This window comes from Hemibagrus wyckioides, linkage group LG04, assembly GCF_019097595.1.
Source record: "Hemibagrus wyckioides isolate EC202008001 linkage group LG04, SWU_Hwy_1.0, whole genome shotgun sequence".
Classification (NCBI taxonomy): Eukaryota; Metazoa; Chordata; class Actinopteri; order Siluriformes; family Bagridae; genus Hemibagrus; species Hemibagrus wyckioides.
Window position 1 is genome coordinate 30,361,456 of NC_080713.1, and position 25,392 is coordinate 30,386,847.

General features: G+C 38.6%; 1 protein-coding gene across 1 annotated transcript in view; it reads right to left on the reverse strand.

Annotated features, from left to right (window-relative positions):
- Nucleotides 1-25,392, reverse strand: part of LOC131351769 (uncharacterized) — a 277,436-nt gene that overhangs the window by 167,399 nt on the left and 84,645 nt on the right. The window contains exons 17-34 of the mRNA XM_058387324.1: nucleotides 23,774-23,950; nucleotides 23,420-23,605; nucleotides 23,127-23,300; nucleotides 21,226-21,399; nucleotides 20,526-20,693; nucleotides 19,300-19,473; nucleotides 17,615-17,788; nucleotides 11,571-11,747; nucleotides 11,244-11,417; nucleotides 10,378-10,551; nucleotides 9,773-9,940; nucleotides 7,304-7,477; nucleotides 6,950-7,123; nucleotides 5,897-6,070; nucleotides 5,566-5,730; nucleotides 4,715-4,888; nucleotides 3,979-4,152; nucleotides 100-276 (exon numbers count right to left, since the gene is read on the reverse strand). Of these exons, the coding sequence (XP_058243307.1) occupies nucleotides 100-276; nucleotides 3,979-4,152; nucleotides 4,715-4,888; nucleotides 5,566-5,730; nucleotides 5,897-6,070; nucleotides 6,950-7,123; nucleotides 7,304-7,477; nucleotides 9,773-9,940; nucleotides 10,378-10,551; nucleotides 11,244-11,417; nucleotides 11,571-11,747; nucleotides 17,615-17,788; nucleotides 19,300-19,473; nucleotides 20,526-20,693; nucleotides 21,226-21,399; nucleotides 23,127-23,300; nucleotides 23,420-23,605; nucleotides 23,774-23,950 (3,132 nt within the window). The remainder of the gene's footprint in view (nucleotides 1-99; nucleotides 277-3,978; nucleotides 4,153-4,714; nucleotides 4,889-5,565; nucleotides 5,731-5,896; nucleotides 6,071-6,949; nucleotides 7,124-7,303; nucleotides 7,478-9,772; nucleotides 9,941-10,377; nucleotides 10,552-11,243; nucleotides 11,418-11,570; nucleotides 11,748-17,614; nucleotides 17,789-19,299; nucleotides 19,474-20,525; nucleotides 20,694-21,225; nucleotides 21,400-23,126; nucleotides 23,301-23,419; nucleotides 23,606-23,773; nucleotides 23,951-25,392) is intronic.

Genomic DNA, 25,392 nt, shown 5'->3' on the forward strand with positions numbered 1-25,392 from the left:
TGACAAATGTCAAAGTGCACTATAGTGGGGCAAACAATGAAACTTTACTAATGACTCAGAATTAAGGCTGTATTTTACATGTCCTGAGGAAAAGCTCACCTCAGTGTCTTCAGTTTACATTTTTTATCATTCATCAGATTCCTAAGCTCCTTCAGTCCAGATGCTCCAGGGTCGTTCCCTCTGAGGTCCAGCTCTGTCAGGAGTGATGAGTGGTTCGACTTCAGAGCTTTAATCAGAGCAGTGTATCCTTCCTCTGTTATATTACAGTCTGAAAGTCTGGAGGAAGAGCAAAAGATCACCCTCAGGTGGGTTTTGGGAAATTTTTTCCATAATGTTAATTCCATCATTAACTTCTTAATGAGAATGTTCTTTATTCATGTGGTAAATGAACTCATTTGTAAATTGTGTAAACCTGATTAGTTCTGTAACAGTAATTACGTTATTGACTTAAAGTACAATATATGAACATGACTTTAATCATTTTGCTGAACTCAATATTGTCCATTGTGTTTACATGAGAGTTTGTTTACGTAAGAATGAATGTCACCAACATTTTAGACATTTATAATAAAACTGGACTGTTTGTAGACTGATAGCTTTAAAATGTAAAGGTTCATTTCTCACTTTAGTGTCTGCAGTTTACATTCAGGATTCTTCAGGAAATCACACAGATTTCTCAGTCCAGACTCTCCTGGTTTATTCCAGTTCAGATTCAGATCTCTCAGGTGTGAAGGGTTTAAAACCAGAGCAGAAATCACATGTGAACAGTCTTCATCTGTCATACTGTCTCCTTTATACAACCTGGAGAGAGAGAGAGAGAGAGAGAGAGGGAGAGAGAAAGAGAGGGAGGGAGAGGGAGGGAGAGAGAGAGACAGAGACAAAGAGAGAGAGAGAGAGACTGCTAGAACACACCCACTGCTCCACTTCCTGTCCTCCATTTACTTAGTTGTTTGTGCAGCACTTTTTTCCTCCTTGTAGTTTATTTTGTTGTGTTTTCAGTTTCCAGTCTCCGGTTTTCTTTCATTAAGTTTAGTTCGTGTCACTAAATGTAACTTTGTTTACTAGTTTCAGTTTTGTCTGATGAAGCACAGACTGTCCTCGTCATTTCACTGAGCGCTATAACACCTGAAAGTTGTCAGGACATGGTTTAGATTTCAATCAAAAATTATTAAAATTAGTCTGAAACCATGAGAGCAATTAAACTCAAACACTTGTATTTTTCAGAACACATGCAGTATGTTACATGCAGATAATTACAGTAATGCAGGAAAATAGAGATCTGTGTGTTTCTAGCTGTTTCTTACCTAAGTTTCTGCAGTCTGTAATGTGGATCCTGCAGCAGAGCTGAAAGCTGCTTCACTTTGACGTCTTCAGGTGTTTTGTTGATCAGATCCAGCTCCGTGTGCAGTAAGGGGTTTTTACTGAACATTTTAGTAAGACACGTGTAGGCTTCCTCTGCATCAGGACTTTTCAACAACCTGTAGAGAAAAATGATATGGAGACGTTAATAACTGTGTACTGAGAGCAATAAGGAGCTGATGGTGATGTGCTTTAGCTTCAGTTTCAGCTTCAGTTTCTGTTTTCAGTGAGTTTCCTTATCCTTTATCCAGCTATATCTGTTACAGAATCAGTGCACATTCATCCTCATGTCTTAATAAAATGGATAATTATCAGTCTTTACTGTTACTATTTATAACTGTTCATGAAAAAACTCTATCCAGAAATGTTTCCTGATTCATCAGAAAACTGAACATTACAATGTGACATAGTGACATCAGATCATTCAAATTAAACCAATAAGCAGAATGAAGTCATTTTCAAAACCTCAAATACTAAAGTGGTAGAAAGATAAAGTTTTTTCATTTCTCCTCACCTCAGTGTGTTCAGTGTACAGTCTGGATCCTGTAGTAAATCAGTGAGCAGCTTCACTCCTGATGCTCCAGGGTCGTTCCCTCTGAGATCCAGCTCTATCAGGTGAGATGATTTCAGAGCTTCAGCCAGAGCAGTGTATCCTTCCTCTGTTATACTGCAGTCTGAAAGTCTGAACAAAGGACAAACAATTGTCTTAATTATTTATTTATTTTTTATTTAGATGTAGAAAAGATTGATCATTCAATGCAAAAGAAAGAGGTAAACTTGATAACTATTTTGATGCTTTTTCAGATACTTCACATATGAAACATTTATTCACTTGAGATCAAGATCATTTGAGTGAGGTGATCTAAGACCATGTTCAAGTGTAGACTCTAACATGCTTTGTGTTTTGGGTTGCAGCACATGAATATGTATATATGTGTAACTCAGCTTCAAATGGCATTGAGAGGAGAATTCAACAACAGATTTAAGCTTATATATTTTTCTAGCTTATTATATAACTCATGTTTTGGTTCATGTTTCTCGTTAGTATGTAGAGATTAAAATAAGAAACCACAGTATTCTGGTACTTGAATCTCAGTGTCCAGTCAGAGTTCAATACTGTCAATGTATCAGATGTTTGTGTAGTAATTAGACGTTACCTCAGAGTCTCCAGTTTACAGAGTTTATTCTTCAGTTCCTCAGAGAGCAGCTTCACTCCTGAATCCTGTTCTTACTCAGATTCAGCTCCTTCAGGGTGGAGTGTTCTGATCTGAGAGCTGTGAGCAGAGCTGAACATCCTTTCTCTGTCAGATTACACTCACTGAGCCTGAAAGCACAATTAATCACAGGGGTTTTCTTTAGCACTTCTGTATGCAGAGGGACGTCTTTTCTCCTCAAACTACTCATTACTACTGAAAAAGACTGAAAACTAGATGAATGATTGATGATCTAAAGACAAACCATTCAGCATTAACATCACTAACTGAAGTTTACAGATTAATATAGAATTCAGTTCCTTACTGAAGTGTTTCAGGTCTGCAGTGTGGATCCTTCAGTAAAACAGAGAGCTGCTCTACTCCTGAGTCTCCTTTTATTTTCCCACTCAGATTCAGATCCGTCTGCAGTATCGGGTTTATACCCAGAACTTCAGTCAGATGATCAGAAGCTTTCTGTGCATCAGGACTTTTCAACACCCTGTAGAGAGAAAGAACAGAGAAATGCTCACATTAATTATATTAACAGCAATGCAGTGTGACTTTTTCAGTAATGTCCAGTCCACAATGGTGGAAATAATGAAAAACTTTTCTTGAGTATTAGTTTTGTTACTTCAGCACTTTTCATGCTCAAAATTTTCTAGCTCAATATATAATTGCAATTATTAGAATTATAAAAAATAAATAAATGAGTAAACGTACTTTTCTAGTGCACATGGGGCAGTGAAGAAGAAAAGACTTTTACTGTATGTAATGATGTGATAATGACTTTCTTCTTCAGAGTTGTACTGATCAGATATACAGTGGTGTAAACAGTGAAACTGAAGCAGTCTGATGAGTCTTACTAATCAATTACTCAGAATTTAAGGCTGGATTTTACAAATACTGGGAAAAAGCTCACCTCAGTGTCTTCAGTTTACATTTTGGATCATTTATTAAATTCCTGAGCTGCTTCATTCCTGATTCTCCAGGATCGTTCCCTCTGAGGTCCAGCTCTATCAGGTAGGATGAAGGGTTTGATTTCAGAGCTTCAGCCAGAGCAGTGTATCCTTCCTCTTTAATATTACAGTCTGAAAGTCTGGAGAAAATTGAAACATGTTTAATTTGATAACAGTAACATGGGCTCCTGTGTGGTTTAACAGGAAAAGCTCTCGCCCGATCATCACAAGACTGAGAGTTTAAATCTCTGTAGCTAAAAGAACAAAACTAGCCATGCTAGTGGGGAGGGGCATTAGGGGCATTCTGAGACCATCATGAACATCTATGAGCTGGTGTATGCTGGCAGATGGCACTTTCCTCTGAGTGTGTTACACTGCCCTGTGATGCAGCGTGAGCAGCAGCTTGAAAAGATGTGATTGGTTGGTTTCATGGACCTGGCAGACAGCACCGATTCAATCAAATAACTTACAGAAGCTTCTGGAGTTTACAGGATGAATTCTTTAGTAGCATAGAGATCTGAATCGCTCCTGAATTTCCCAGTGTGTTCTCACTCAGGTCCAGTTCTGTCAGGTGTGAAGGGTTTGAAGTAAGAGCTGATATCAGATCAGTACAGCCTCTGTGTGTAATACTGCTCTTATTCAGCCTGCAGACAGAGAACACAGCTGAGAATAAGATCTCCAAACAGAGTACAGATAACCAACCATCATGAACATCTAAAAATAAACTGCTGTGTCCAGAGTTGGACAGAATGTAGTGGACTGTTTATCACCACTGTGTGAATGTACATTAAATTTCCATCAGAGCAGCAAATCACATCAAATCCAGAACTTTCAGTGCAACAGTACTGTTTACAGCAGTAGTTTATATAAAACATAGTATGAGAGCTTTATAGATTTACATGTGAACAAAAATATTTATTTATTCATCTATGGTTTATCCTGGTCAGTGTGCTGGGGGAATATTCCATTGACTCCTGTCCATCACAAACATTCACACACTCATTCACAGCTAGGGATCATTTAGCATAAGGAGGTGGGAGGAAACTGGAGATCCTCAAGGAAACCCACAGGGAGAGCATGTGATACTCCACACTGCCAGTCCCCTGAGTTCAGGATCAAACCAGGAACCCTGGAGCTGTGAGGCAGCAACACTACACCACTGCTGACAAAGAGGACAAGATTAGATGCAGAAATCAGACCACACACCTGAGTCTCTGAGGTCTGCAGTGTGGATCCTTCAGTAGATCAGAGAGCTGCTTCACTCCTGAGTCTCCAGATATTTTCCCACTCAGATCCAGTTCTCTCTGCAGTAAAGGGTTTGTACCCAGAACTTTAGTCAGAGAAGCACAGGCCTCTTCTGCTTCAGGAGTTTTTAAATTCCTGCAGAGAGAAAACCCATTTCAAGATGACATTGATATCAGAGCTCTGAGTTTGGACCTGTATCGATACTAATACTCATTTGGTACTGATCTAATACTGACATCCTCTTAATAATCATGTTTTTCCCCTGAAAATCTCCCATTGTTAAATTAGGGCATAAACAGTGTAGTGGATTTTTCTGGAAAACAACAATAAAGAAAGCTTACTTGATTTAATTTCACAGTAAATGTATGACAATGTTAAATATTTTGGATATTTACATGACAAAGGGAAGGTTTTACAGTAAAATGTGGTAGCTTAGTGGTTAAGATATTGGACTACTGATTGGAAGCTTGTGATTTCAAATCTCCAGTCCACTGCAGGGCCCCTGAACAAGGCCCTTAACCCTCAATTGCTCAGTTGTATGAAATGAGATAAAAATACAAGTCATTCTGGATAAAAGTATCTGATAATGCTGTAAATGTAGAATGATATCTTTAAACACATTTTCTCCCTTTTCACTAAATGAGATTAAATTATTCTGTCTTCTTGAGATAATTATTATATGATTAAACCAATCCTCTGTTTTGTTACTTTTCTAAAGTGTGCAGAACTTTACAAAGTAAAATAGTTAAAACACTAAAGCTGCTTAGATTTGTTAATAATAAAATAGGTAGATTTTATATTAAAGAACTCACCTCACAAACAGTTCACTGTATGATTTCCTCTGAAAAAAACTGAAAAAGCTCTGTCCTGATTCAGGGAGGTTTCCTCTGATGTCCAGCTCTATCAGATGAGAGTTTAATTCCAGAGCTTTAGCCAGGTCAGCACACAGTGTTTGTGTAAGTCTACAGTTATTTAGTCTGAAAGGAAATCATAATAAAGGACATTTCACAGTCAGAAAATGACATGACAGTAAGACATCTATGAATATTAACATCAAATAAATAACAAAACAGTTCAATCAGGATGTTTTATCAATCCATCTCTTGTATTGATTCTTTCAAAATAATAAATTCAATATTTTACTTCAGTCGTTTCAAAGTGCAGTTTGAGTTCTGCAGTAGATCAGAGATCTGCTTCATTCCTGTGTCTCCAGTTGTATTGTGACTCAGGTCCAGCTCCTTGAGGTATGAAGGGTTTGTTCTCAGAGCTGATACAACAGCAGCACAGTCATCTTCAGAGAGACTGCACTTACACAACCTACAGAGAGAGAGAGAGAGAGAGAGAGAGACAGACAGAGAGAGAGAGAGAGAGAGACAGACAGAGAGAGAGAGGGGGAGAGAGAGAGAGAGACAGAGAGAGAGAGAGAGAGAGAGAGAGAGAGAGAGAGAGAGAGAGAGAGACAGAGAGAGAGAGAGAGAGAGAGGGAGAGACAGACAGACAGACTTAGAAATTCACTTTCACAATAATCATTGTGTTTTTCCATTTCTATCCCAGGGACTATTTCAACAATATAAATTACATGGATCTATAAAAACAATTAACCAGCAGTAAAATGTGGAATATCACTCAGACATCAGAATGAGGGGGACAGGCTGATCTCAGTGACTTTGATTGTGACTTTAATCGAGTTTTTCAGAAACTACTGATCTCCTGGTATTTTTTACACACAAAAGGCTGTAAATTTCACACATAAATACATCCAGTGAGCGACTGGACTGTGAGCAGAAATATTTTATTGATGAGAGAGGTAATTGTTGATGAGAGAGGTAATTGTTGATGAGAGAGGTGAGAGTAGAACGGCCAGACTGTATAGAGGTGACAAATTCCTGCTACTGTTAAGTGCAGGGTTTATACACAAAGATAAGGATGTCACTGTGCTGTAACGTATATGAGAAAAATAAAGGCTTCTGCTTGTATCTCCACCATACAATAGAAATATAATAATCTTTTAAAACGTACACTGTGAGCACAAATCCTGCTGATTTACATGTACTATATGATACATTTATAACACATTTTACAAATTATATTTCCAAAAACATTTTACAACTTTTTATTGTTTCACCTTTTCTGACTGACCACTTGATTAGGAAACACAGAAACCTGCTTTTTTTTAATGACAAATTCTGACTTTACCCCAGTTTCAGCAGTTTGAATTGTTGATTCTTCAGCACACCACAGAGCTCCTTCATTCCTGATCCTCCCAGTTTATTCCCACTCAGCTCCAGTTCTCTCAGGTGTGAGGGGTTTAAACCCAGAGCTGATCCCAGAGCAGCACAACCTTCATTTGTCATCCTGCTGTTATTTACCCTGAATACAGAGACACAACAAGGAAGAGAAGTCTTCTGTTTAAATCTAGTTTTATATTGTTTTAATGTAAAATATATAGTTTAAAAGTAAATTATTTCATTAATGCCATTATACACAGTTATTCCATTCCAAAAGGAATAGACTCCAGTGTTTAAATGTAAATAAGTGATAAACACTAACTTGAGTATCTCTGGTCTGCAGTGTGAATCCTCCAGTAGAGCAGAGAGCTGCTTCACCTGGGAGTCTCCAGATATTTTCTCACTCACATTGAGTTCTCTCTGTAGTAAGGGGTTCACTCCCAGAACTCTAGAAAGTAAATCACAGCCTTTCTGTGCAGCAGAACTTTTCAACAACCTGCAGAGAAAGAAAGGAAGAAAGTTTTGCTGAAAGTTACATGGGAAAAACTCAGATTTTACATCAGGATCTGCTGCATGATCAGGGAAGAGGAAGTTAAAACCTTTAATGAGAAGCTCTGGTGTGTTTAATTAACTAAAATCACATGATCGTGTTCCTGTTTGTTGGGATTCTTGTTTATGGTTCAAATTGTTGTTGAGATGTAATTCTCATCATCTCCCTTGATGCTTACAAAAAAATAAAATACATGAAATCTTGTAGAAAATCTTAGAAAAAATTTTAAGGAACACTTTTTAATTAGAGTGTAGCATTGAGTCAGTTAAACTCCTGGGATATTGATCTGGTCAGTTAAGTAGCAGAGGGGGTTGTTCATCAGTTCCAGCTGCTTTGGTGTTAATGAAATTAAAGTTAAAGAAATTAAATGAATAAAAGGTCACTGACATTTGTTTCCCTACTCATCTTTTCTAACTGTTTTTCACTAGTTTTGCATTTGGTCAGCGTCACTACTGGTAACATGAGGTGATACCTGGACCCTACAGAGGTTGCACAGGCAGTCCAACTCCTCTAGGATCAATACGTGCACAGTCTCAAGAGCATGGAGGAGATTCCAGGAGTCTTCCAGGATTTACAGGCAGTTACTCTAGGAGAGCTGGACAGGGCCGTAGCAGGTCCTTAACCCATCAGCAGGACCGGTATCTGCTCCTTTGTGCAAGGAGGAACAGGATGAGCACTGCCAGAGCTCTACAAAATGTCCTCCAGCAGGCCACTGGTGTGAATGTCTCTGACCAAGTAATCAGAAACAGACTTCATGAGGGTGGCCTGAGGGACCAATGTCCTCTGGTGAGCCCTATGCTCACTGCCTGGCACCATGGAGCTCGATTGGCATTTGCCATTGAACACCAGAATTAGCAGGTCCCCCATTGGCACCCTGTGCTATTCACAGATGAGAGCAGGTTCACCCTGAGCACGTGACAGGGTCTGGAGATGCCGTGGAAAATGTTATCCTGCCTGTAACATCGTTCAGCATGACTGGTTTGGTGGTGGGTCAGTGATGGTCTGGGGAGACATATCCATGGATGGATGACCTCTACAGGCTAGACAATGGCACCCTGATTGGACCCATTGCCAGACCCTACACTCGTGCACGACAATGCCCGGCCTCATGTGGCGAGAGTATGCAGGCAGTTCTAGGAGGATGAAGAAATTGATATCACTGAATGGCCCCCATGCTCGCCTGACCTACATCCAATTAAACATCTCTGGGACATTATGTTTCGGTCCATCCCACACCGCCAAGTTGCACCGCAGACTGTCCAGGAGCTCAGTGATGTCCTGGTCCAGATCTGGGAGGAAATACCCCAGGACACCATCCTTCGTCTCATTAGGAGCATGGCCCAACATTGTCAGGCATGCATACAAGTACATGGGGGCCATACACAATACTGAGTACCATTTTGAGTTGCTGCAATGAAATTTCAGAAAAATGGACGAGTCTGCTGCATCATTTTTTCACTTTGATTTTCAGGGTGTCTTTGAATTCAGCCCTCTATAGGTTGATCATTTTCATTTTCATCAAATGATGTGGCATCCTTTCATTCCTCAGTCCATATACAGACCACACAGATATCCAGCATGACATTATTCCCCATTTAGATCTGATGTGTTGCTCTGAAGTGTTCCTTTAACTTTTTTGAGCACTGCATTACATTTCATTTTAATATCTGCAAGCAGGCAGGGTTTATATTGCTGTAATGACTAGTGGTGCAAAAATTTATTGTCAACCTGCTGTTCATTCCATTTCTGCCAACTAAATTATAGCAATAGACAGATCATGATAATTCCACACACTGGGTTGATTAAAATTAATCAACAGTTACCAAAAAGAACAAATTAAATTTTGTAAATGTCTGTATTATTAAACAGAGAGTTTAGACAGATGAGGGGCATCAAAAAAGTTGAAATACAAAACTAACTTTACCACAGTAATACTACATCATGACTTTAAGATTCCTATTTATTTTCTGGAACTGCAACATCATTTTGAAAATCTTTTTGATTGTGTTATCAGGTTTGTCCATGTTTTAGGTAAACAAACCTTCAGTATATCAGATCCTAAATGTTTATATGTCCATTTAACTCTAATATCTATCCCTTTAGTCCATAACAGATTATTTATAAAAGAGGACGTAAAATATGACCATAAGCTATAACATATGTAACATATATAACAAGTTGTCATGTCCTGATATGTATATTATAAATTATTCTAGAAATGATTTAATAATAGCTGTTCACCTCAGTGTCTTCAGTGTACAGTCTGGATCCTGTAGTAAATCAGTGAGCAGCTTCACTCCTGATGCTCCAGGGTCGTTCCCTCTGAGATCCAGCTCTATCAGGTGAGATGATTTCAGAGCTTCAGCCAGAGCAGTGTATCCTTCCTCTGTTATACTGCAGTCTGAAAGACTAAAGAGGACACACGTCTGTCATTAATTAATCTTTACAGCCTTAAATATAATCTTTCCATCTGACATTTTCTAGCAGTTAGTTTACAATGTTTCATAGTAAACAGGGCTGAAATGATGGCATGTCACTTAATATAAGCTTTATTCTATATATCTGTGTATCAAAACTATCAAATACACACTGCATAATAAAGTAGTACGGCTTATAATTATGTGATGTTTATATGTGTTTCATTAGACCCCAAGTAGAACCCAAGTATGGATGCAAATCAGAAATAATGTGAAAAATATGCTGGAACATATAGATTGTACCCAGCTCTCTAACTATAAACCTGAAACTCCAAACAGCACACAAATTGGTGTTCATTTGAGGTGTAAAGAAGATTTTTAAGCAATCTTTGAGATTGAAAGTTTACTCCGTGGGAGAGATGAACTGACCTGAGTTTCTCCAGTTTACAGTTTGGACTCTTCAGTCCAGCACAAAGCAGCTTCACTCCTGAGTCCTCCAGAGGATTACTGCTCAGATCCACCTCAGTCAGCTTGGAGGATTCTGAGCTGAGAACTGTGTGTAAAGCCCAGCAGCTTCTCTCTGTCAGGTTACACTCACTGAGACTGAAAGGAGAAAATGAAAGTGCTCTCTTTATGTAGTACTGCACTTTTAAATAAAGCTAATTGCTAATGATTATTTTTGACTAACTGAATTTTTGTCCTTAATCGAATTTAAGTAAATATACTCAAGACCCCAATAGGCTGTTCAGAGTGCCAGGAAACAGCCACTATGGCTGAAGTTCTGATAATCCCCAAGTTACACCTTAGGAATTGGAGAAATCCTTACTTAAACCTCAGGAACTTTCACCTGCATCTCTGTTATGGTGCAGAACCTGCCCTACACAAGGTCACCTGAGTTACCAACTTTAAGAACTGTACCATGCTGTTATAATAAAGTTGATCAGTTTTGGAGCAATAACAGCTTGGCTGTGAAATGTCTGAAGACACACAACCTCAGGATGAGTGTTTATACATGTACCTAAAACATCATTAGTTGCTCCACCCACAAGTTCCAAACAGTTTTCTTGTTATTGCAGCAAATTTGAGCCAATTCCACATTTATGTTCATGATTTAGAAATAAGTTGATTATATTTATATATAATATAATAATATTATATTTCTATATATTATTATAGTACTTTTGGCTGTAATGTTTACAAGCTAACATTCATTTATTTTACAGTACATGGCACTGGAAAACATTTTGCTGGAAAGAACATGCAGCTGGTGATGGAACCTAAATCCTAACACTTACTTTATTTTCTGTAATTTACAGTGTGAGTCTTTCATCAGAGCTGAGAGCTTCTCCACTCCTGAGTCTCCTGTTCTCTTCCTGCTCAGATCCAGCTCTTTTATTAGTAAAGAGTTTTTACCTACAACTGAATTTAGCCAAGTACAGGCCTCCTGTGCAGCAGAGATTTTCAACAACCTGTAATAATAATAATAATAATAATAATAATAATAATAATAATAATAATTTGCACAAGTCAATTGCAGAAATTGTAGTCAAATGCAGTAAATCGTAAATTGTAGTAAATTATCATTAATCCAAATTGTTCAAAGGAACTTTTTAAAACCTCACCTCAGTGTCTTCAGTTTACGTTTTGGATCATTCATGAAATCCATGAGCTGCTTCACTCCTGATGCTCCAGGATCGTTCCCTTTAAGATCCAGCTCTATCAGCTGAGATGTTGGATTTGATTTCAGAGCTTTGGCCAGAGCAGTGTATCCTTCCTCTGTTATACTGCAGTCTGAAAGCCTGAACATCATCATAAATAACAAAGAATTAATTTGATAATAAAGAATTAATCTGATCACTCCAGTGGGCACATAAGGAAGCAATATAGAATTGCAATTTGTGACATTTTTCAACATGCATTTTTAATGATAATCTACAGAGGTCAACTAAATAAAAATAAAATAAAATAATCTGATGTGTTTATGAAGCAATTTTATTTTATATAAAGATCAGGGCAAAATGAACATTTATCACGAAGCAGATTAATGAAAATTTATAATGAGAAAGGTTAAACACTCAACTGTCTATGAGAACAAGTCAAATGAAAACCTTAATTGCAGATTACAGAAACATCTCCAGAGTGTACCATGCGGAGCCCCACCCCCACCTCGGCTACTCAGACCACATCTCTATTATGCTAATTCCAGCATACAGACCACTTGTTAGTTGATGTAAAACCAATTCTGAAGCAGGTGAAAATCTGGCCAGAAGCAGCCGTCCCTGTCCTTTGGTTTTGAGTGCACTGACTGGCACATGTTCAGGGAGGCTGCAACCAATGGTGATTCCATCATCTTGGAGGAGTAGATTAGATTGGATTCAATTAGATTTAACTTTATTGCATTGTGCAAAGTAAATGGACAAAGCCAATGAAATGTAGTTCACATCTAACCAGAAGTACATAGTGGTATATTTACAATAAATTACTGATAGATATACAGGAATGGGGGTGATATACAGGGGCAGTGGAAGATTTATACACAGGGTGCAGTAGTTATTATAAGTAGGATCTATAAGATCAATATATTTATGAACTATTTTACAATGGTAAAGACATGGTGTATGTGTATATATACAGTATATATGGAAGGGGTATAGCTGGTGTAATGAGCTTCAGGTGTGGGTAACTAGAAGGTATAATGGTATATTAATGGTTGGGGCGATGCGTGGGGAGTTTCTCCCTCAGCCCTTTCTCCCTCATACCTTTTCATACAGGTACGTAGTAAGTTAATTGTGTGATCTTGTCTGTGCTGAATGTAAATAATTACTTAATTAATGGATAATGTACATGTGATTTTTTTCAAAATTATTTTTAACAAAGATTTCAAACAAACTTCTTTGATGCTGTCATTATGGGGTATTGTTTGTAGAATTTTTTAGGAAAATAATGAATTTAATTCATTTTGGAGTAAGGCTGTAACATAAAATGTGGAAAAAGTGAAGCACTGGATACTAGAGTGCTGGATACACTGTATACACACACACACACACACAGATCAGCCATAACATTATGACCACCCACCTAATACTGTGGTAGTCCACCTTTTGCTGCTAAAACAGCCCTGACCTGTCGAGGCATGGACTCCACCAAGATGTTAGCAGCAGATCCTTTACATCCTCTAAGTTGTGAGGTGGGGCCTCCATGGATCAGACTTGTTTGTCCAGCACATTACACAGATGCTCGGATTGAGATCTGGGGAACTTAGAGGTTAAGTCAACACCTCAAATGTGTTGTTGTGGTCATCAAACCATTCCTGAACCATTTTTGCTTTATGGCATGGTGCATTATCCTGCTGAAAGAGGCCACAGCCTTCAGGAAATACTGTTTCCATGAAAGGGTGTACATGGTCTGCAGCAATGCTTAGGTAGGTGTTACGTGTCAAAGTAACATCTACATGGATGGCAGGACCCAAGGTTTCCCAGCAGAACATTGGCCAAAGCATGAAACTGTCTCCGCTGGCTTGCCTTCTTCCCATAGTGCAACCTGGTGGCATGTGTTTTCCTGGTAAGGCCATCCACATGATTTAAAAGAAAATGTGATTCATCAGACCAGGTCACCTTTTTCCACTGCTCCATAGTCCAGTTCTGATGCTCACATGTCCATTGTTGGTGCATTTGGTGATGCACAGGGGTCAGCATGGGCACCCTGACTGGTCTGTGGCTATGCCGTGCACCAAACTGTGATGCGCTGTGTATTCTGACACCTTTCTATCAGAACCAGCATTAACTTCTTCAGCAATTTGAGCAACAGTAGCTCGTCTGTTGGATCATACGGGCCAGCCTTTCGTTCCCCATGTGCATTAATGAGGCATGGCTGCCCATGACCCTGTCTCCGGTTCACCACTGTGAACTGCTACTTGGACCCCTTTTGATAGATACTGACCACTGAAGACCAGGAAGACCCCATAAGAGCTGTAGTTTTGGAGATACTCTGGGCCAGCACAATTTGGCCGTTGTTAAACTCAAGAGCACCAAAATCATTGGTGTTCACCTAGCAGACAACCTCACATGGTCACTCAGCATTAGCTCCATCACTAAGAAAGCTCAGCAGTGTCTCTACTTTTACACCAAATCTATCTTCCCTTTTCTTCTATTCTACTCTGAGTCTCTCTTCCCTCTATAACATACATACACCACAAGCTGCATCTGCAAAGCCAGAAACATTGTGGATGTCCCCACACACCCCTTAAACATATTCTTCATCCTCCGGCCAGCTGGAAAAGGTACCGAAGCATTTTGGGCCCTCACAATCAGACTGTATAACAGTTTCTTTCCCCAAGCCACCGGACTTCTCAACACCCAGAACTGAACTGGCACACAAACACACACATATTCAGTATACACCTATGTTCACAGCATCACCAATATAAACACTGATTTTCTGGGCCTTAAATTTAATGCTATTTATTCAACAGCTCACTTTTATTCTGCTAAAAACTGCTGCTATCACATGAGCAGATATGTTTACATTGATGCTATCACATGTGTAGGTATGTTTATAGATCATTTTTTTGCACAATGTCTATACAGTCTGTATACTGGTCAGCACTATTTTGTGTATTTGTCCTGTAATGTATTGTATTGTCTGTCTGCACTGCCCTTGTCTTGCACTGTTTGCACTAGGTTGCACACTATGTATTTTATGCTGCTAGGCTAACTGTAGCTCTATGTTGTTTAATGTAGCTCTTTGTTGTTCTCATTCAGCACTGTGTTCCAGGATAAACATAGTTTCAATGTATGGAATACGGATAAATTGTTGATGGGAATGGATATATATATATATATATATATATATATATATATATATATATATATATATATATATATATATATATATATATATATATATATATATATATATATATATAGTGGGAGAAACTTGGCTAACAATTGTCAAAATTCTGTTTAGCAAGAAAACTACTGAGTGAAGTTTGGGTTACTCCCTGAACCTTCAGCTAAAGCAGGTGATAGAGTGATGAATGTAATTTAGAATGTAATTTAGAGACAAATGGAATTTATGTTTAATCTAAAAGGAATTCAGAAATTACACTGACACTTATAAATTGCTCAGATCCTGGTTACACAATTACACTTGCCTATAAACAGTTACAGGAAATTATTTATAATCATAGTGTTTCCTTGCCACCTCTGCCTCTCTTTTTCATTGGGGATGAATATAATTTTTTATTTTAAACTTGTCTATTGTTAAAAAGCTATACAAATAAAATTAAATGAATTGAACTGAATGTAAACTTGTTGCAAAGTTTTATGAATATATTCATCCATGGCTTGATGCTCACTGAAAAAGAGGATAGATATGAATTCATGATTAAGTTGTTCTGGGCAGGAGCTCTATTGCACAGTCATACTTGCAGTGAGGATGTAATTCACTGGCTTTAGTTTTGTTGAACATTTCACTAAGATCCTGATAGTCTGGGGAACGCCCAGCAGTGACATTCTTTTGCTGCTTTCCACTGTAGTAGAACTAATGATCAGACGATGCACCTGAAAGCAGTGATGGTGACAATATGTGGACTATTAAGTGATTTCTGTATCTGCCCAGGAGATCCAGGGGTCATGTAGATGTGATGTGAAAGATCATCACTTCCTGATTTAACATGCTGACTTGGGGTAAAGAGGTTGGATACAGTGGGTAATGATGATGGCTATTGATGATGGGTGCCTGGTCAATAGCATAGATACAGAGTGGATGTTGCAATGGCAGCATGGTCAGCATGATCCTGAGCACACAAGTAAAAATAAAGAACACCATTCCAGGGACAAAGCTCTCAATGTTTGGCAAAAGGGGCAATAAAACTATGGATCCTCTCTCGCAGACCCTGTGGAGCCTGTTATTTTCTGCTGATTTGTGTTGTGCCTAATTTTAGGTGTCCTGTAAACAACAGGGTGAGTGTGAGAGCACCTCTACCAAGGGATGACCATCTTGGCCCAAGAAAATCTTTGACAAACCTACTGATTTAGGGAAGTGGCCAAGAACAGATGGCAGGCCCAAGAGATAGCATCCAAGGCTCCTTATCCATAGAGCTTATAACCTACGACACACAAAGGCACACAAAGTTCTCCATGCTCCGTTTATGCCACCATTTATACATACGACAGAGCCCATCTTTTAAGAAATACACCAGGTTACCTTACAGCTCCTAATAGAACAATAGTTTGGAAAACTTTATGGTTATTACATACAGGTGACAAAATCCTAGCTGTAACTGAACCTTAAGGAAAATTTTGAATGAACATAACTGAGAATATGGCTTACACCCCACCAATGTTTGATTTGAGGAAACATTTTGGGGTTGACCTATCCAGAAAGGGTTAACACTCTATGACATCCAAAGTAAAGTCGAGTCCAGAAGAGTCAAAACAATCCAAGCCAATAAATCATCCACATCAAGGCTGGTTCACACAAAGGCCCTGACTCTGCTACCTCTTCACTCCTCAAGTGCTCATCTACAACCTGCCTATGGGACTCAAATCAGCATGACTTACCTTTATTCACCATCCTGTTTGGCTTCCCAAACGTCAAGTGATCAGTTGATTTTGGCTCAGGTCATTTCATTTCATCCTCTGTTTAAAACCCTCCTTTGTTGACCTTGGTGTGTGCATATGTGTGTGTGTGTATGTTTATATGTTAAATTAAGAATAGGTCTCATTAGTTTTTAAAAGAAAGTGTTTTGTGTTTCATGTGTACGGATTTATTATCTTAAGCCGTCAATATTACTATGCTCTTAATGTAGAGTTTTCACTATATATAGGATATTATTGATGGTGACAGCAGACGTAATATCCCATGTACAATTAATAAATATACCAAGATCAACTTGTCACTGGCAAATAGTTAATCAGCTGTGGAAATACCAAGTTTACAAAATTTCCCGCTGTGTGCTGATCAGATAATTTTCCCTTATATATTGGTGGAGAATGTGGACATGTCTGTCTAGACTACTAATACAATGGGCTGAGTGTGGAGCGGACACTTTCTGTGAAACTGATTAGGCTGCCCACAGTAGAAACACTGTCACTCTGTGGCATTTCTCCCATTCCTCCTCGTTGGGGCAGGTATGGCTCAATTACATGTGTTCAGTGAGTGCTACTAGCATCTTGGTCTACCGTAGTGGCCAGCTGCTCTGAAGCAGTTGGTCTAGATGAATGGTAAGGTCAATAATTGAATCAAGGTCTGTTTATATCTCAGGCTATGACTTATTGTATGACTGTGGAATCTGTAATTAATGAAATGTATTTAAATAAAATCTTCTAAAGATAACTTCAGTTAAAAGAGCTTTGACTAGTAAAACCACTGGGGTTGGGGTCAGGGCTCTGTGCTGGACACTCATGTTCTTCCACTCCAAACTTAACACATAATGTCTTCATGGAGCTGCTTTATACACAGGGACACTGTCATGCTGGAACAGCATTTGGACTTTTTGTTCCTGTAAAGGACAAGTGTAAAGGTACAGTACACAGATACAGTCTCAACAACTGTGTGTTTCTGACTTTGTAAAATTTTGGCAAAAGTTTGGAACCACATATGGGGGTCATAGTCAGCCATCCACATGCTTTTGGCCATATAGTTTAGGTTAATATTAACATACCTTAATATTTTCAGATCAGAGTGTGGAATCTTCAGTTCTTCAGATATTTCCATGACACCTGTATTCTGTAGGTCGTTGTTACTCAGGTCCAACTCAGTTATAAAGCAGGGATGTGAGCTGAGAACTTCAACCACAGTTATACAGCTTCCTGCCGTAAGACCACATTCAACAAGTCTAAAAAGAAAATAAAAACAGATGAATCACCACATTTCAGATAAATTCAACCACATATTGCTTGAATCAAATTAAAACTCTGGTTTGTTTTAATCAACATTTATTTTAATTCTTAATTGATTTTTATATAGAATTTAAAACAGGCAAAACTGTGAGTTGAGATAATGAAATCAAATGTCCTCAGTTGAATATGAATGCCACTGTTGTCACAGGCCCATCTGATGATTTCCACAACAGCAAGGCTCCCCATCACCTGATTACTAACCCACGTCAAGGCTATTGAGCTTACCTAATTCATATCACTTTCTCATTTAGAGACACTATAAACACTTGATTCCAGTTACTTCATGGCCAAGTCTTGCCTAGATTACAATAAATTACAATTCAGAGTTGTTTGCTATGTTGTGTTGCTGATTCTGATATTTTAAGTCTCTGAATGTTTTTGGAGTCTTAAAGTTTGAAGTTGTTTAATGGGTGTGCATTTTTGTGTCTGCTTTTCTGTCTATGATTTGTTCCTTCATCATATTCATTTAAATAAATAAATTCCACACTTCTGTGTCCAAGTACTGTGATCAGTCCTTGTCAGTTGCATTTGCAGTTTTTTCACCCAGATTTCAGTATTCCTGGCCATATGGATGGTTTTAGTTTCTAATTGGAGAACCCTAGAATTTCCCAAGCCAACAGTGAGGTCTAATCACTCCAGTGGATCATGCCTGATACAGCTCTAGTGGGAGTCATCCATGAAGCCCATTCCAATGCTCTCTCATATACAATGTTTAGAGTGAGTGGGACCTCATTTCTCCCTGTACTCATGACTTTGTTCTTTGGATCAGTACTCACAGCTTGTGACCGCACATAAAGTATGGGACATAGACTGACCAGTGGACAAAGAGCTTGGTCCAAAAACTGAGTTTCTAATCTACCATCACAGATCAGGACAACAACTGTACCTTTGTATTCATGAGATGATCTGTTTGATCTCATGCTCATGCATCTCTTTTTTCAGGAGTAAGATCTATGGGATGTTTTCCTAATTTATATGATTATGGTTATTTCAGTTTTACACAAACCAATATCATGATGACTTGTATATTATAACTCTGTGACACAAACATATTTTATTTAGAGACTATGACTATGACCTTGTTGTGTAAAGAAGCCCTGAAAAAGGCTTTTTGTGAACTTGTTCCCAAAGATGTTTGTAGTTAAACTGTGTGTTTATGGAGATGCATCAGAGCAGACCTGACCAAATCAGATCAGATACCAAAAATACTCCTAAGACACAGAAACCATTGATGTGCAGACCATTGCATTGCATTTCACTTCTGTTTATTTATTTCACCTTTGTTCACACTTAATAAGTTTCCAATACTCCTGTCTCCTGATTCTGATAGATTTAAAACAGTCCCCTAAGGTCAGGATCAATCAAGGAACCCTGGAGCTGTGAGGCGAGAACACTATACACTGCTGGCAAAGAACACAAGATTAGATGCAGAAATCAGACCACAAACCTGAGTGTTTCAGGTCTGCAGTGTGGATCCTTCAGTAAAGCAGACAGCTGCTTCACTCCTGAGTCTCCAGATATTTTCCCACTCAGATCCAGTTCTCTCTGCAGTAAAGGGTTTCTACCCAGAACTTCAGTTAAAGAAGCACAGGTTTCCTCTGCCTCAGCACTTTTCAACAGACTGCCAAGAAGAAAAAACAATTACTACTATAGGTATACAGAATTAGCCTAGTGGATTGATGCATTATTTCTCTGGAATATGGATTAGAGAATTAGTGAAGTAGCTCTTGGAGTTTACTGCAAAAGAAAAGTAAAAAATAAATAACTCATTGTTATAGCAATGGTATAAATATCCAACAATTATCTGAAGGTAGAGTGTGCCTTAAACGATTAAATAAATGAATGTTTTGCAGTCTCCTCTTAAACTATTGTTTAATAGCAAGTCCAATTCATTTCTTTTTCCTGCAGCCTGAAATCATTTGGGTTTGAGATCAAAAGTTTATCATCAGAAGAGAGTTTAGAATTTCAGCTTGTATTTCCTGGTATTTATATGTAGACGTGTTAAACAACATGGAACATAGCAATTTTTATTTTGAGCAACAATATTAGAACATGTGATTGTTTAAACAATAAATAACTCTGAACATTTACTCTTGATTTGAGTTTCACCTCTGATGCTGCATTTATTGTTAAAAAGGATAATCCAACATGATGATCAGAGAGCTGTTTGTGGAAGAAAAGCATTTGAAAAATCAAACATTTTGAAAAATCAATCAAATGCATTGCACAGACATTTGGCATAGCCAGTACAACAATATATAATGTTCTGAAAAAGAATACTGGTGTACTGAGACAGACACCTAAAGTGTCAGCCAAGGATAACAACATGGCAGCTGAAACGTTGTGAGAGTTGTGGAAAAAATATTGATGTAAAAGTTTGTGTTTTATGCTGTTAAACACATCTAAATGTATGTACCAGTAGACAATAGCTGAGATACTAAACTCTTTCTCATATTCATCTTTTTATTTCAAACCCATGTATTTGTCTACATTACAGGTATGCTATGACTTTCGAATAATGTGAAAATCAGGGTTTTTTTGTGTGCATGCAAACCAAATGAAATAGAGACTGCAAGTATATTTTTTAGTTAATTGTAAACACATTCATAAACATAATTCCATGATTTTTTTTTTTTTTACAATAATTGTAATAGTTATGTATAATTTCCTCACCTCAGTGTGTTCAGTTTACAGTCTGGATCCTGTAGTAAATCAGTGAGCAGCTTCACTCCTGATGCTCCAGGGTCATTCCCTCTGAGATCCAGCTCTATCAGGTGAGATGATTTCAGAGCTTCAGCCAGAGCAGTGTATCCTTCCTCTGTTATACTGCAGTCTGAAAGACTAAAGGACAAAGTCTTCATACAAACTGAATCATCTGACTGCAGACTTAGTTAAGACAAAGAAACAGGGGCAAAAATTCTAACAGACTTACACTAATTCTGTATTTCAGTGTACTAAAAACATAATAAAACATATTGTTAGTTTTTTCATTGGAGGTGTATCACCATATTTTAGTGAAGGCCACTTGTCAGAGCATACACTCATCCTCTACCTTATTGGGAATTCCCTGTACACATGCTCATTCATGCAGTTATACCAGTCAATTTTAAATTTCCCTTTGGTGTAAATTTTCCTTTGGGATGAATAAAGTATCTATCTATCTATCTATCTATCTATCTATCTATCTATCTATCTATCTATCTATCTATCTATCTATCGTTCTATCGTTCTATCGTTCTAGTACTGAGGACCTGCCTGTTTTGGGTTTGGGTTTTTTTCCTCTACTCCTCTTTATCCATTGTGTATTAGTTACATAATAAATGAGCAGTCCTTCAGACAAAGTCTACTAGTCTAATAGGAGAGATGAACTGACCTGAGTTTCTCCAGTTCACAGTTTGGACTCTTCAGTCCAGCACAAAGCAGCTTCACTCCTGAGTCCTCCAGAGGATTACTGCTCAGATCCACCTCAGTCAGCTTGGAGGATTCTGAGCTGAGAACTGTGTGTAAAGCCGAGCAGCTTCTCTCTGTCAGGTTACACTCACTGAGACTGAAAGGAGAAAATGTCAGAGGAAACACTGAATTCTTTGTGAACACAAAGATAAAAATAAATGAAAAAATCACAGCTATGCAGAGTTTATTCACTGTATTATCACAATCATAACATTGTGGTACTGTAGTTGTGGTAACAGGTTAGGTCAGTATTAGAGATTCACTGATACAATTTTCTACTACTAGAGTACTAGAACATATTTTGTGGTACATATTTTGTTTATACCATTACTGATACTGAAAATAATAACCTACTTTATCAGTATTTGTTATATATGAATCAGGGAACAATATGTTTTACTTTCATTATGCTGGGTGCTGCCATGTGCTGTTAATAGTGAACTCCTGTTGAGCTTACACTTACACCCCCCCTCCCCGGACACACACACAATATATATAAGAGTTATTCGGCCTGCTCACATTATGTCATACATTTCACACCATCATGTGCTCATAACCTGCTCATAATTCTAATAATCTGCTAACTTAAACCGCTCTGTGTGCTCAGGTCTGCTGCACTGATATTTGAGGTGACTAAGATAAGAAACTACACCCGGTTACATGTGTAACCCAGTTCTCTGAGAAGGAAATGAAATGCTGGTGGAGATGACTGACCCAGGCTTGACCCTAAGCCCTGGCCAGCTGCCCAGATGCCCAAGGGTTGGACTTGTCTGAGCAAGCCAGGCTGGGGCCGGTGGCTACTGGTTGATAGCCCCAGAAGAATAGGCCTTTAGGAGAAATCGGGGCATTTAAAAGAAAGGTTTTGTCCCTTTTTTTTTTATCTCTGTCATATTGCCTTTCAGTGGCAACCACTGCACCCATGGAACAGCTGATAACATAGGCCATCTGCTCTGTGGCACAGAGGGCTTGCGGAGTTCAGAACTCATTGATGAGCCCCTCACTGTAGACGAGCTCTGACTAGCAGTCAGCCTGATACAAATAACACAACCAGACAAGTGTGGATAAAGCTCAGTGTCAACAGCATGAATGCCACTGAATATTTTAGAATTTCAGTGGCAGACATCTCATCATCACTCATATCAAGCTCCTCAGAGTCTGATTCAAATGATAATAATTACTCGTTCGGGTCAGTAGAAATTGCAAAGTGAGCTCCTGGGAGCTGAAGCATTACTCAGCGGAGTGGACAAGAGAAGGGACTTGTCTATCTCTTGTTCCATTCCTCGTTCTCAGACACCTCACACCCTGGACACCATCTATTTGAACTTCTGCCATCAGGTAGACAGTACAGATCAATAAAATCAAGGACAAATAGATTTAGAAACTTCTATTCCACAGCAATAACCACACTCAATAGAACCAAAACATAACATGCTGCTTGTGCAACAATGTGTGACTGAATATATGGTGGTGTGTTTTTCTAATCTTACTTTATGTGAACACTATTTATTTTAGATACCCATTTGTTTTTAATGCTCCTTTTTTAGTTTTAGAATATAATGAGTAATGCACTGACTGGTTAGCATTTTTTAATTTCGTTTTACATGTAACAATGACAATAAAGCTATTCTATTCTTTTCCACTAACTCAACCTGAAACCTCCATGAGCAAAGCTGACGCACTGTCTCAACAGGTGCTTGGAATGCAGCCAAATGGAATGGAGTTCCCTCAAAAAGTTCCCTTGAACACGGAACCACAGTTGGTACTGGGATCTGAATATAGTCAGAGTTTAACACTGCCAAGGTTTGGCTATTAATTAGACGTTACCTCAGAGTGTCCAGTTTACAGAGTTTATTCTTCAGTTCCTCAGAGAGCAGCTTCACTCCTGAATCCTGAATCCTGTTCTTACTCAGATTCAGCTCCTTCAGGGTGGAGTGTTCTGATCTGAGAGCTGTGAGCAGAGCTGAACATCCTTTCTCTGTCAGATTACACTCACTGAGCCTGAAAGCACAATTAATTACAGTTAACAGTGGATTTATGGGTAAAACATATCCCACTGTCTGTGTTTGAAGAGATATGTAATTGAAGTTTACAGATTAATATAGAATTCAGTTCCTTACTGAAGTGTTTCAGGTCTGCAGTGTGGATCCTTCAGTAGATCCTTCAGTAAAACAGAGAGCTGCTCTACTCCTGAGTCTCCTTTTATTTTCCCACTCAGATTCAGATCCGTCTGCAGTATCGGGTTTATACCCAGAACTTCAGTCAGATGATCAGAAGCTTTCTGTGCATCAGGACTTTTCAACACCCTGTAGAGAGAAAGAACAGAGAAAACCTAATACTAAATATATATACAGCAATTCATTGATCTGCAGTGGTGCAAACAGTGAAAATGAAGCAGTCTGACTAGTCTTACTAATCAATCAGTGTTTCAATTTTAAAGCTGGATTTTACGCATTCTGGGAAAAAAAACTCACCAGAGTGTCTTCAATTTACATTTTGTATCATTTATAATATTCCTGAGTTCCTTCATTCCTGAATCTTCAGGATCATTTCCTCTGAGGTCCAGCTCTATGAGGTCTGATGAAGGGTTTGATTTCAGAGCTTCAGCCAGAGCAGTGTATCCTTCCTCTTTAATATTACAGTCTGAAAGTCTGGAGAAAGAGGAGAAACTGTTATTTTTAAAACAACAGGATAAGCATTTGGCCCACTGTTGTGAGATGCAAAGTTTGAAGGCAACTAAGCAAACTAGACCGATCCCAACTGAACATCAAAAAAGAATAAAGGAAAAGCTGTGCTCATTCTTATCAGTTTGTGACACAGTGCCCTGCTCATGCAAAAATCTCAGTACATCCCATTCCTCATACACTCTGACAGTACCACCACCTATACATTTTCCCCCATGATGTGTCCTTCTCAGTTTCTGTCTCTCCAGTTCTTTCTACTAAATGTCCAGATAAAAGACTCAGACCATGTTTAAATCTCTCAGTGCTGACTTACGCTGGAACATGATACCATCATAAAGCTCAGAATATCCACATAGACACTACAGCATTCTTTAAAAATTTGTGCCATTGATGAAGGGCCGATTGGAGACAGAACTATGATGTTGTGCTCCAAATCCCTCCTACTTTAAGTCTGTGCTCTCCAGCAAGAACATCTCATTCATCAATACCGTCACTGACAAGCACCCTTCTATCCTTGTGTTCTCCTGGATGCACCTTCATGACCCTCAAATATCATGATAGCGCAAGGAAATCATAAATGTCCTGTACAAACTTGCTGTCCTGTTCAAACAACAATTACTGCCTGACCTCATCACTGCATCAACCATAGTGGAGAGTCCTGAAGCCCAGTCCCCCATGGATATTCCCACAGCATGAATTCCAAGAGGTCTTTATCAAGTCTAAAGCTATTGGTCTACTCCCTCATAGAACTTACCATAAGCTGGAAATGCTGAGAAAATTTGTGATTTAGTACACCGATTACATGTAATCTCATACAGGTAATATTAATCTACTAACCCACTTAGGAAAGATCATTTCCAGCACATTAAGCAAGTCCTGTGCCTTCTCCTAGATGAATAGCACTAAGGTAAGAATAAGAAACGTAAATTCCATGTGTTCACCATCTCTTTCATTGGATACAACATTGCCCCCAAGGGGTGGTAATGGACCATGAGATGTGGTCACAGAATGACCCACTCTCAAAACAGTCAAGGAGATTCATGGGTTTTGCCAACTTTTATCATAGTATATGGCATGGAACATGGCAGCAAATAAAGCCTTCAAGAAGCTCTAGACTGCCTACATCACTGCTTCCATCTTATAACACCCAGATCCATCCAAGACTTTCATTGTATAACTGGAATCTGGAGTAGAGGTAAAAGTTTGGAGAACAAGAACAAAGATCTATCTGGCGACCTTTTATCTGAGGAGAAGCTTTCACCAGTCAAAATAAACTACAACATAGGAAATTGAGAGTTGCTGACATTGAAGCTCACACCTGAGAAATGGTATCACTGGATGGAACTGGCTCCAAGAACACCAAGGCTGACTCTCTGTCCCGCTTCAATCCTACTGATAACAAGGATCAA